Consider the following 12590-nt stretch of genomic DNA (forward strand, 5'->3'; position numbering starts at 1 on the left):
GGACTCAAAGTACTGGGCATATCTCGTAAATGGGACCTTGCAGAAACAGCTGTGAAACAATTAACGCTGTGACATATTTTTACCTATAGGGATTACATTCAGGTTTATGCAGATGTGCAATCTGCCAACTCTCTATGAAGAAACAGAGGACGTTCGAATTGGATTGAATAGTTTTTTTTCGGGTTCCTAGTCACCCTTGGCATTCCAGTCAACACAGAGACAGGCAGTTTAGTAGGCGCGGCCTACACTGAAAATGAGACCCGTCTAACAACTATATCACATAGCGACGCAAGAAACTTTGTATACATGCAATTAACCTTGTGTATATTTTATTCTAGACATTGCTTCCTTGATATACAAGTGACCTGCAAGTGACTGCTCCATAATCTTAAATGACATTACTTGCATGTTGTGCAAATTATCAATGTCGTGACGCACATTGTGTCAATTTGAACTTGATGTGAGCCCTGCGTTAGCGCTTTTTGATATGTGCTCTTTGCCTAGGAGAGAAGGTGTAGCAAGCACCACCCACGATGCCAACATTTCCTACACACACAATTAATTAAAAAAAAAAGAACCATGACGAATTATATCACGCTGCAGACGTTGCGTGACGCCAAAAATTAAGCTTTACTTGCCAAGTGACAAAACTTCTATAAGTGATTTCATACCTTGCGTGTGATCTCGTCGTTAGCGTTTTGCAGTCATAAAAACGCCATCAGCGCTCAGCGCCTTTCAGAGCACCTTGTGTTATTGTTCGCAGTAGATGTGCCTTTGTGGCCGAGAGTCTTGGAAAACGGCGACACAGTTTTTTTTTTCAGTTCGTGCCACGGAGTCAAAATCGTGAAGCCTTGCGTAACGACAACCTTGGAGATCGCCCAGTGGCGCGGCAAGACCTGGTTCGATGGAATAGCTATGGGATAATCAGCCGATTAGATCTCCCGGAAATTCTACGTCGTCTGAGTGGCTGAGGTGCCGTATCGGAGGATGACGGCTTAAACTGGCGGCCCTGTGATCTTTATATGCCCACCTGAATGCAAATTACGGGAGTGTTTCCTCATTTCGCCGTCTTCAGAATTCCATTGCTTACTGGAATCTATCCACCGATCTTGTGATCGGAATAACCATGGAAGTAGGCAGAAAAATTACTGCGTGGCAGGACTGCGTGCGCAACGATGTAGATCTAAAAAAAAAGATTAAATTGTTGGGTTTTACGCGCCAAAACCGCGATCTGATAATGAGGCACGCCGTGGTGGGAGACTCCGGAAATTTGGACCATCTGAGGTTCTTTAACGTGCACCTAAATCTAAGTACACGGGTGTTTTCGCATTTCTTTCTGACAAAATGCGGCCGCCATGGCCTGAATTTGATCCCGCGACGTCGTGCTTAGCAGCCCAACACCGTAGCCACTAATCAACCAGGGCGGATGAAGATGATAGGTTGGCTAAACCCAGGATTGTAGTCATTTTACGCCTAGGGCGTGGACACTAAGTGTTCTAACAAATGCGCCGCCGATTCAGTTCCGATCAAACAAAATAAAGCGCAAAAATAGCAGCAACAGGGCAGTGTTCCATCACTGGAAACCACCGCATTGGTGGCTGCTGACGTTCACGGAAAACAAGAACGGCGGCATCTCCGATTGCCTTAGCTCAGGAAACCAAGTGTCATGGATGGGAGCCGAACTGGCGAGAAGCCACGGCACCTGAAGCTTATTGGCTGCAACAATAGAGAGAGAGAGAGAGAGAGAGAGAGAGATACAGGACAGCAGGGTTGTGACAACAGAGCCTCGACTGTGCGCTATCAACTGCGGATACATGGTTGGTCGGTGCTTGTTCTTGGCGTTCATGAAATCGTAAGACAGCACCGTTTTCTGCTAAAGCGGCATTAATTATCCCCCAAGGGATCACCTTTCATTCTAGCTTTACCTGATTTTTTTTGTTTTCTTTAATTTCGAAGCAAATCACGGTTTAGTGGCGACAAATGTATTTAGAAGGTTTTTCGGGGCTAATTGAGTAACGCGCCTAAGAACACACGTTCTTTAACCGCTTATAAAGGGAACTCGGCTAAGCTTGAGAGAGAGAATTGACTGCGCATCCGTCCTTTGGAGATTAGTGACGACGTTAAGGCGATTAGCAATATTCCTTATTATGGGTGTGTAATTGGTGATGGATATTCTTTGTGTTATGATGGTTACTGTGATGGTTATTGCGATGATTACAATGATTGAAGTAACCAGACCGAGACGGAGTTGTGCTGTGTACAAGTGCACAGTGTTGATTAGAGACCTTGACGAGGAACGTCGAGTAGCCTGACTAAACGCTGTCGCGCATCGTCTTTATTATTCTTTTATTTTTTCGTTCAAGAGTGACGCATACCCAGTGACCAAGTGGCACATGCCCTGGGTACTCAGTGAGAGTATTAGCGCACTTCATGGAGCAGAAACCATTGAGCAGGAATGCGGGTAGTCACAAATCTCAGGTATAAAACTATAGAAGTGGCTCTCTATAAGAGGCAAGACATGGAGAAACGCAGTCAGAGGATGCCTTCTCTAACACGGGATCACAATAATAATAATAATAATAATAATAATAATAATAATAATAATAATAATAATAATAATAATAATAATAATAATAATAATAATAATAATAATGATTATTATTATTATTATTATTATTATTATTATTATTATTATTATTATTATTATTATTATTATTATTATTATTATTATTATTATTATTATTATTATTATTATTATTATTATAAGCTAACTTTCGCTGTCGCTGAACTCAGTCGGCAGGTCTCTACCTATGACCACGTCGCTTGTTATTGGGTGCAGTTGGGCCAACGTTAAAAGGACTGATGCATTTCACTCGCGCAATCTTGTAGAACTTCGCGAGACGCGTGTGAACAGATGAATTTGTATACCCGCGTCCGTCATGTGATATGGTATACCAGTCCGATAGGCGCGACATAGAAGTAACAAAACTTGGAAAGTCTGTCTGACGTATTCATGCGTAAAAAGTAGTTGGAACTGTCGATGTATATCAGACAATGTTTTTTTTTTTTTTTTCTCAGGAGGACTGTGTCGTTTGATGGCCTCGCGTTCCGTCTGCGTTTCGCTGCGCGCCAACAGCGTTCGCTCGCGCCAGCATGCACGTCAGACTCATCGCGACGGGCTGCTAATAAAAAAGAAACCCGAAAAGAATGACAAAAATAAAAATGATCTAAAACGGTGCATTAGAAGTCGTATAGAACGGTGTGTTTGTTTCTAAAGATTCAAACTTGTTTCATCCAATACTGAGCCCTTTATAAAAAAGTTGCGCACAATTGCGGTAAAAAAACCCCCAAAAACATGGAACTATATTCAAGTGCAAACGAAGCCACTGCAAGAAGTCTCTCTAGCCTCCACAGCGTTGACTGCTATGTAGGAACGGAGTATAGTTAGAAATCACCGTCCTGTCTAGGTACTTGCGGCGTGGCGTGCCTCTTCAGAAGCCTGACAATTGCACTTAAATTAGGTGGGAGGAAATAGGAGACTGGGAAAAAGAGTGCATATGCGGGATGTGCTACTGTGGCGTAGAATTGAATTGACGTGCACGCCTCCCTGTCGCTTGCAGGCGATCGCTCACTAGCCTCAGCTATCACCACACCACGGGCAAGCAGCCGTTGCTTCCGCTTACGCTGGGCGATGTGGTCGACCGGGCCGCGGACCAGCACGGAGACAAGGTCGCCATCGTGTCGTGTCACCAGTCAATCAGGAAGACCTACTCAGAGTACAAGAAAGACGTAAGTGGAGGCCTGCTCGTTGCGTATTCGCGAAGGAGGAAAGAAAGAGGAAACAATTGTTTAGTACTTGTATTTCACATTTCCGCGTTCGCCAGTAAAGGAACCAAGTGATTTTCGTTTGCAGACGCACATGGTGCTTATGCGCGAGGAACTCGTCATGACTCAGCATGAGCTTTTTCTTAAGCAGATGAACGTGGCCAGGCGCTGTTACTAGAGACCATGAAAACTGCTTCGCAACTATATATATAGGCGTAAGGCATCAGAGACTGTGCAGAACACGCGAGGTGGCACAGCAACGTCTGTTCCTTCGTTCTTCGCAGATTGACCGACTCGCCGCCGCCCTCGTGTCTCTCAAGCTCCGCGTTGGCTCCAAGATCGCCATTATTGCGCCGAACATGTACGAATGGCCGGTCGTGCAATTCGCAACTGCTAGGGCAGGATTGGTCCTGGTGAGTGTGCACTGAAGGCCATCGTGCCGATGGCACAATACGTGCTTACTATGTATAACTATAATTTTATTCAATGGCGATTATATGTACATTCCGGGCGAACTTTCGCCGCCGCCATGATATGCTCCGTGCAAAGTCCAAGTGTGATAGGATCTTATCATGCATCGTTTGCTGTCGGTACGAGGGAAAGCGTGCAAGGATGACCCGAGAGGGATGGTGGCTGATGCGCACCGTCTTTCCCGTTCGCGCACTATTGGAGGTCACGTGATCAAGCGCGCGCTAGAGGCCGGGGACGCTAGGGCATATCGCCTCTATACTAGCCCCGGCGTGACGGCGCATGGACTGACCGCGCTGCTGAACCCGTTCGCAGCTCACACACCGCATCTTTGAAGTAATCTGCAGTGCGTGCAAAGTCTCTAAGGATGAGCCGAGATGGCCGGTGTCTTGATGCGCGCTGTGCTCCCGCGCACCTATGTTGGAAGTCACGTGATCTCAAGTGTCTGTGACGCGATGAAGCGAAAGGTAGCACAGAGTGCTCGCGCCCACTGCCAGCGCTCTTCATCCCGCCAGCCATGTGACAGCGATTATTATTAAGGTTGTGGGTTCGGTTCTCACCTGCGCCAAGTTGTTTTTTCATCCACTTTAATTTCCATTAATTTATCGTTTCTTTATTTCGTTTATTAAGCACAAGTAATTTCCCCTATGTTCTCCTTGGTGTCATTGTTTGTTGGCTTCTTATGATATGACTATATATATGCGGCGGCAGAAAGTTAGGTGGGCGCATGAGATTAAGAAGTATGCAGGGACGACATGCCACAATTAGTACATGACCGGGGTTGTTGAAGTATGGGAGAGGCCTTTGCCCTGCAGTGGGCGTAACCAGGCTGATATATATATATATATATATATATATATATATATATATATATATATATATATATATATATATATATATATCAGCCTGGTTCTACCAGACATACCCAGACATCTACCAGACATAAATAAGTGAAAATTGCTTTTACAATTCCACTGTAATCTGCTGCCCAACAGTATCGGTCGGTGGAACGACCTTCAAGGGCTACAGGCAAGTCAAGCCGTCGTGGTACTCGCCGAAGCAGCGGAGTGGGTGTTGGGTTTCTCCCTTTCACACCGTCACAAGCAGTATACAAAAATATCTTTCAAGGCAAAAACCATAAATAAATACAAGGTTCAGGAGTAACACTGTTCAAGTGGGCAGAACCTGTGTAAACTTGGTCGCGTCGCCATTCCTCGAATAAGAAAAAAGAAAGGAGAATATGTGTGGACGTTGCAGACGCTCTGTCTGCTATATCTATAGAAACTTCCTCGCTCAATGCAGGCAAATGAGCTGTTCTTTGGCACAAGCGAAACCATAACCATTCTGCGCTCAGTGGTGTTGTTGCTCCGAAGAACTGACACTCCTAATATTCTTATAGCTTCGATGGTCTGGCGGGAATCGGAGCATAGTCACCACGTCCTTTCCAATTTCATTCCTTTTATGTCATCCATCGCATAGCTGATGGCTGTGTGAAACACACGGAAACAAATGTCGTGGCTGCCTGCGCGTAGTGATAGTTATTTCACGAATTCGAACGGTGCTGTGGCAAGTATTAATGACAAGCTCCGCCACTGGCGAAGCACTCGAACCAAGATCCTGTGCGGCTGTTTGCGTGAATTTAGCTTCAGTCTTTAAAATCTTATCAAGAAAAGTTACAAGATAAACCAAACTCTTGTTTATAACATTGAATGTTCTAAAATTTTTGTGCGAATTTTTAATATTACAAGTGATGTGGGTAGAAATCCAGTAGCTTCTTAGAATATCTATCCGACGAATGAGTATGTGCACGAGACGTGGATGAAAACTGTGTACCGTTTCACTCCTGCACTGAACGCCACTAGCTGTGAAGACTAGCTGAAGAACCTTCGGCTCTCACTGTATCAATAATTTGCGTAAATTGCCAGAACATGCAATTTGTTTTTTTTTCTCTCTCTCTCTAACTCTGTGTTCTCACAGGTGAACATCAACACTGCTTACCAAGTTCCTGAACTTGAATACACCCTGCAGAAGGTAAGCAGGGCTATCTTTATAATCCCCTTCCACACACTTAGCGTCGGCAACGATCAAGGCGAATAAAAGAAACATAGTGGCTATACCTTTGTTAAGAACAACCACATGACGCGTCAACAACGGTCGTACTAGAGATGTTTCTGGAGCCATGTCGTCAAGTAATGTATCATACAATTAGTCGTGTTTAACCGAGTGGCAATGAAACGAGAAAAACTGTGCTAGCTGTAGCGCCCTTGACACTTCTCGTGTTTTGTATTTGCTTACGCTAAGAACTGCGTATTTCAGCGCAATACAGCATGGTCGATTACGACCAACCAATCACGAACTTTACTGGGACGGAGTGATGTGATTGTAGAGTACAGTAGACATGTGCCACCGACGGCTTGAAAAGTCGTCGCTGCAGCTCCGCCCTTTCGATGTGACCTAACTAACCTTGAAGCAACATTTTTGCTACGTTTCGAAAGCGGTCTATCTAATAAGCCTTCGTGTATTGTAGATTTGTATCCGCTAGCATGGCAGCGCCAACATGTTCATCATTTCTCTTTTGTTTCCTGCAGCTCGTGCCATTTCTTTTATTGCACGACCGTCAATTGTTCTTGAAAAGATAGCGACGCCAATTGCTAGCGTTTTTTAATGACGTAGCTCTTTCAATTAATTTCGGAGCAGAAGCGCAATTTGTGACGTCGAAGGTAGCAGTCGCATAGAGCGATAGAATAATATCTTTCAATGATGACTCTCTGCCTATATGGAGAAATTGTTTAGGGGAAGGGATTTATGTATAGCTCACTATGAAAGCTTCGCGCGCGAAGCTCCATAGTAGGTTAAGTGCCTCTTTGACGTTACTCCTTAGTCGGACATTGCACTAAAAGGACGTCACTTCCTTAGGCTTGTACAAGCAACGAGTGGCGCCGAGTCTTTGCCTAGTTGCTTTGTGATTTTGGGAAGAACATCCCAATAGATTTTTTTTCATTACCCAACCTCTACCCGCCTAAAGAAGACAAGGTTGTGCAAAAAAAAAAAAGTGAGGCGTGCAGATAGGACACATGAGAATTGGACAACACGAACGCCGGCCTTCGAGTTGTCCACTTTTCTTGTGTCCTGTCTGCACGCCTCACCTCTTTTTTTTTTTTTTTTGCATAATGAATCCTTACCAACTAGCTCAGCTTTCTGTCGTTCTAAGGTTATGCATAGCGCACTGTCACTTCAATGCTGTAGGAGGTTAGCTTTCTTTAATTGCATGCTGAATGCTTGATAATTTCGAAACTTCACCACTTGTCGCTCTGCTCAGGAACGAGGTCTGGTCGAGAAAGATCCCCCGTATTCTAGCACGTTTCTCCACTCGCCACTCCACCCTCGACTCAAGAAAGTGGATGGCAGCGCCACCTCTCGACAGAAGTGGTCGCCATACGCTTCATTGAAACCCGAGCGCAATTCTTGAGGCGCAGAGCGTGATCATCAGCCGAGGGGATGCGCTGTGCTCAACTCGGTGGGTTGGAGCAAGAGCTTCGAGTCGAGGATCATTTGAGAATACGGGGGTAAGAGTTGCGAAGTTACAAGCGGATGAGGCAGACCGTTTAGGCGCTGGCTCATGAACGATATGTTGGCGAAGCCACTACTGCAATTTCTGCATGAGCAGGACCTCAGCACTTCAATTTAAGTAAACAACTATGCCGCAAGGGCAAGCATCACAAAAAAATAAAGATAGTGAGCTCGAGGCGCCAGTTATTGCTTCCATCCAGAAAAATCCAGTGTTAAACGGGTCTGCCCAGTTAGTTACGAGTTTTCTTTTTCGATTTGTCTTTTCTTACAGTAGTGCCAAAATTTACGATTTCCGTATTATAATGCAGTATAAGTGTTGCACGAACCGTTTCAGACAGGGTGCGAGGCCGTCATTTTTTCTGCACGGTTTGCAAGACAGGACTACTACAAGATGCTATTGCAAATAGCTCCCGAGCTGGAATCTTCGACTCCTGGAGATCTGAGAAGCGCAAAGTACGTCTGTACCTCTTTCCACGCTGTCAAACGCAATGCCTTTACGGCTATACCTGCCTTCGCTTGTGCACGCTCGAGCACGTCACGTACGAGTATAACCTGAAAAATGTCTTGACGAGAAGCTTTTGAATCAGCGTTGAGTTGTACAGGTAGGCTTGCAGTGCAATGTCCTGTACACAAAACGCTTACCTACAAATCATAGTAGTATACGTACATTTTCTGCGCACAGAACTTCTTGTGCATGCGCAGTTCAGGCTCCTACTCCTGCTTCGTATATTACGCCAAAGCTGCCTATCGTAAGAGAATGCCACGGCTATAATGGGCTAGCTCTATTCATCTGGCACGTTAACCTGGGCCTGCACATTTATTTTTGTTAACAGCTGCCGCGAGATATTTATTGTGTCCCAGTGTCAACATTTAAGCCTGACGATTAATTTTATGGCCTGCTGCTTCCAATTTCAGATTACCCAAGCTTAAGCATGTCATCGGCATTAGCGATGAAAGGAAACGGTAAGCATGGAACGTGGATTTTTTTCATTGATTTTTTTCTACTCGTGACAATAGACGATTTAGGTAGAGTGAAATCCAGACGGCTAGGGACGTCTGCTTGCATCTTTTACGGTAAAAAGGTCCGCTTCATCTGGCTTGAAAGATGCCCGCAAGAGTTCATTAGATTTTTCACTGATTTAGATTCGTTTCATGTTTAGTCGTGCATGCTTAGAAGTTGTGTTACCTTGTTCCATTCATTGTTGTAGTCCTCCTATTGCGATTTCTAGCGGAATTTTAGGATACTTAGATATCTTCTCTGCAGGGGCACGGTGACGTTCGCTGACCTCATGGAGTCCGTTACCAACCAACACCTCAAAGACATGCATGCAATCTCATCTAGGCTGCAGTTCGACGATCCCGTCAATCTGCAGTTCACGTCGGTAAGAAAACGCTTTTTCTTACATTTTTTTTTGTCCCTAAACGGCGCTGAGCAAATTGGTTATGGTCAATTTCGATCAAGACTTCGTTCCGCAGGGCACAACAGGCAAGCCTAAGGCAGCGCAGTTGTCTCACTTCAATATCGTCAACAACAGCTACCTCATAGGCGAAAGGCTGGAGTTGGACAACCAGGTGAGTTTCCGTGTCTTTGATGCCGCTCTGGGCGGCGGGAAAGCGAGCTGCGTCCTTATCCTGACAACCTTAAATGATCTTGGACTTGCAGCTATCTTCTAACTCGAATTTCGTGACAACATTGCATATATATTTTGATGCATATCGTTCAACAAAACGTTTGGCTTCGATGGCTAGTGCGTCCGTACTTTCAGCTGACGATAGGAAACGAAACCCTCCCACATCTCAGCACCATGTAGTTCGCTAGTCCGATGGCGAGCTGTGTTTGGGACAGTGATATTTTTTTACAGCGATACCTCTCATGGGCTTATCTCCTAGTCACTTTGATGTTCGCCGCAATTGGCACCAGTCGCTGGAATGCCACAGTGATTTGCCCTAATTTTATAAAGAAGTGACCATGCCCCGCGAAGATTCGAACCCCTGACCTGCAGATGGCCCAGTCATGAATCAAACCTTTCTACCATTCCTCCGTTGATGCAACGGAGAATACTGCACCCGGACGATAACGTGCCTGACTTCATGAGCGCTCGTTAGAGATGATTGGCTGACGGCTCTCACGCTGGACTTGTCCATGAACTAGTGCCGATGCGAAAGAACACAAACGAAGCCAGTGGCAAGAAGCGAAACGCTGGGTAGGAGAGAGGAAGAACTCTTGTACCGGGCGCTGGGTCCACGTTACGGAACCACAGGTGGTCAAAATTCGGAGTCTTTCACTACAGCATGCCTCATGATCATACTGTGGTTATGGCACGTAAAAATACAAAATTTAATTCAATCTTTCTTTTAAATCTAAGGCGATTCCTGAGACAGCGTAATAGTAAACTAGGCCAATCCTAAAATATGTTTAATAAAATCTGGAGTGATCCTGGAGATCAAGTTATCAAATTGCGCCGAGAACGGATATGTTATCAACACTGGGCCGATCCCGGAGACAGCAAGCAAAGGTTTGGGACATGGTGGGCCAATTATTACACAAATGTGGTCATGGCGTGCACGCGAGGGTTTCGATGCGGTTTGTAATGCGAGCCGATCTTGCAGGCAAACCGATCCTGACAATGCTATCTCATTGCAGTCGCTCAGGTGTACCATTGGGGACGTGGCTTTCCTGCCACTTCCGGTTGTAGCGTCGATGTCTCGCGGTATAGGCGTAGTGGGAGGGTTTCTCACACAGATGTGACGCGGAGAAGAAATACACGAAGGATAGTTACCGGACAAATGACATTTGCAAAGGACAAAGGACGTCTCCCCGGATAGACTCGACTGAAGGTCTCCGCTGGGGCGAAGGTGACATGACAAGGGTGATTGAAAACGTGTTCGCTTGAGGCGTCTAAGTATTAGAATGCATCGCTATATTTAATACTTCTCTCTACATAAAAACTTTGTTCACAATGCTTCCATCAATCACTTGCAAAACGTCGCATGAACCTGCAATCATCTCTGCATGCACGTCGCATACGACGATGCCGTGTGAACTTGCGCTTGCATTCATGCAGAATCTGTAAGACTTTCGAAATGAAATACAATTTCAAGCATCACGTGTATCCTTGCTTGGGAGTTAATTCAGATTATTCGGGAAAAACTCGGTTAATATAGATTCTATCAAGTAGGTCGCATCTACAATAAATTTTTTTAAAAAGTAGTTTTCAGGAATAATGCTCGATTTCTGAAACCTTATTAGTGCAGAAGTTAAGCTACATCACTTGGTAAGTTGAGCAAGCGACCTCAACGTTTACAAGAACTAATATCACTTTCTTGTCGCACAAAAATTGTTGAATGATCAGACTCTAAAGATTAACCGCATGATATGCTCCGCTCGTGTTCAGCTATGCTCGTAACCGTTCATTAGCTCTGCTCAGAAGTCGCAGATCCTACGTGGCTTGACTCTCTCCACTACCGTTTCAATTCACCGTCAGGTTATCTGCTTGAACGTGCCCCTCATTCACTGTTACGGATGCGTCGGCGGAACGATGGCGGCAATGCTCTATGGGTCCACCCTTGTGTTTCCAGCTCCTGGCTTCAAGGCGGAAGCCTCACTGAGTTGCATCCAAAATGAGAAGTATTATACACAATTTTAATGCCTTGGCTTCGGGGTCGACGTGTAAATAACTGGAAAATGCATGCGAGAAATGTAAAAATACAGATTTACTAACGTTGCTCTGATAGGCTGCCTTCTCGACTTGCTTCAACTTCGTTTCAGTTGTTTCATACTTATGCCTATTTTCAGAGGCAACATTCCGCACTAATTGCTTTGAGTGTCTTACTTTTTCATTCTGCTACAGATGCACTCATCTCTACGGAACGCCCACCATGTACATAGATATGTTACATCATTTGCAAAGTGGTCAATACAACGTCTCCTCTGTGAATAGAGGTAGGTATGGCGTCGCAACATCGCTTTTAATTGACCGCGACTTGCAGTTGACGACGTTCGAGAAGTCGGCCATTTGTGCTGACCATTAGGTCACTGCAGAGGGCAATTCACCGCACCTGTAAATCTTCCAGTTCCCAATGAATGTGTTGAGTTACGAGTAGCAATTATAGAAACGTTTTCTCGCCTTTGTCGTTTGTGCTCTACGTACATTCATCTTCCTTGGTCACGTTCAAATTTGTTTAGCCATTTTTTTTTGTCCGTGAAATCAAGGCGCCCTGTCAACAAGTTTATGAGAAATGCGAAATCACACGGTTATGAACTGTTTCTATTGACCTTATACATAACTCCAGCAACTCTTCGAGGACGCAAGTCAATTTTGCGTTCCTCTCCATTATTGTGAAGCATAGAGTAAGTTGGAGAGCGAAATGGCACGTAGAAACTGTTCGTTGATCGCGCGCACTTTACTACAGATATCAGTGAGTTGTGACATACATAACGTGTTCGCCACATATTACGACCTAGCAAACGAAAACTTGGCTCTCGGCAACGGGACGGGTCGAAGACCCTGGGATGTTTGCGCGCCTAGACCGCGAATGCGTCGTTCAGAGTCAGTGTCAGAAGTGGTTTTATTTAGGCATAAAATGAATTACAAAAATTTGTGTCTACAGAAGGAGGTCCCATGGTCAGAGACTGAATCGAGACCTCTTATGGTAGTGAATGTAAAAAAAAATTAAAGCAGCAAACACCAGTAGCGAAGTCAAACAATAAAGCGGCAAGGCGAACG

The 12590-nt window shown here is 44.9% G+C and overlaps 1 protein-coding gene across 1 annotated transcript in view; it reads left to right on the forward strand.

Annotated features, from left to right (window-relative positions):
• LOC142586346 (uncharacterized) overlaps positions 1-12590 on the forward strand; it is a 59302-nt gene that overhangs the window by 37552 nt on the left and 9160 nt on the right. The window contains exons 18-26 of the mRNA XM_075697596.1: positions 3621-3789; positions 4110-4238; positions 6271-6324; positions 8198-8316; positions 8779-8826; positions 9128-9245; positions 9340-9435; positions 11349-11491; positions 11715-11806. Coding sequence (XP_075553711.1) covers positions 3621-3789; positions 4110-4238; positions 6271-6324; positions 8198-8316; positions 8779-8826; positions 9128-9245; positions 9340-9435; positions 11349-11491; positions 11715-11806 — 968 coding nt within the window. The remainder of the gene's footprint in view (positions 1-3620; positions 3790-4109; positions 4239-6270; positions 6325-8197; positions 8317-8778; positions 8827-9127; positions 9246-9339; positions 9436-11348; positions 11492-11714; positions 11807-12590) is intronic.

Source organism: Dermacentor variabilis, chromosome 6, assembly GCF_050947875.1.
Source record: "Dermacentor variabilis isolate Ectoservices chromosome 6, ASM5094787v1, whole genome shotgun sequence".
In the NCBI taxonomy this organism is placed as follows: domain Eukaryota; kingdom Metazoa; phylum Arthropoda; class Arachnida; order Ixodida; family Ixodidae; genus Dermacentor; species Dermacentor variabilis.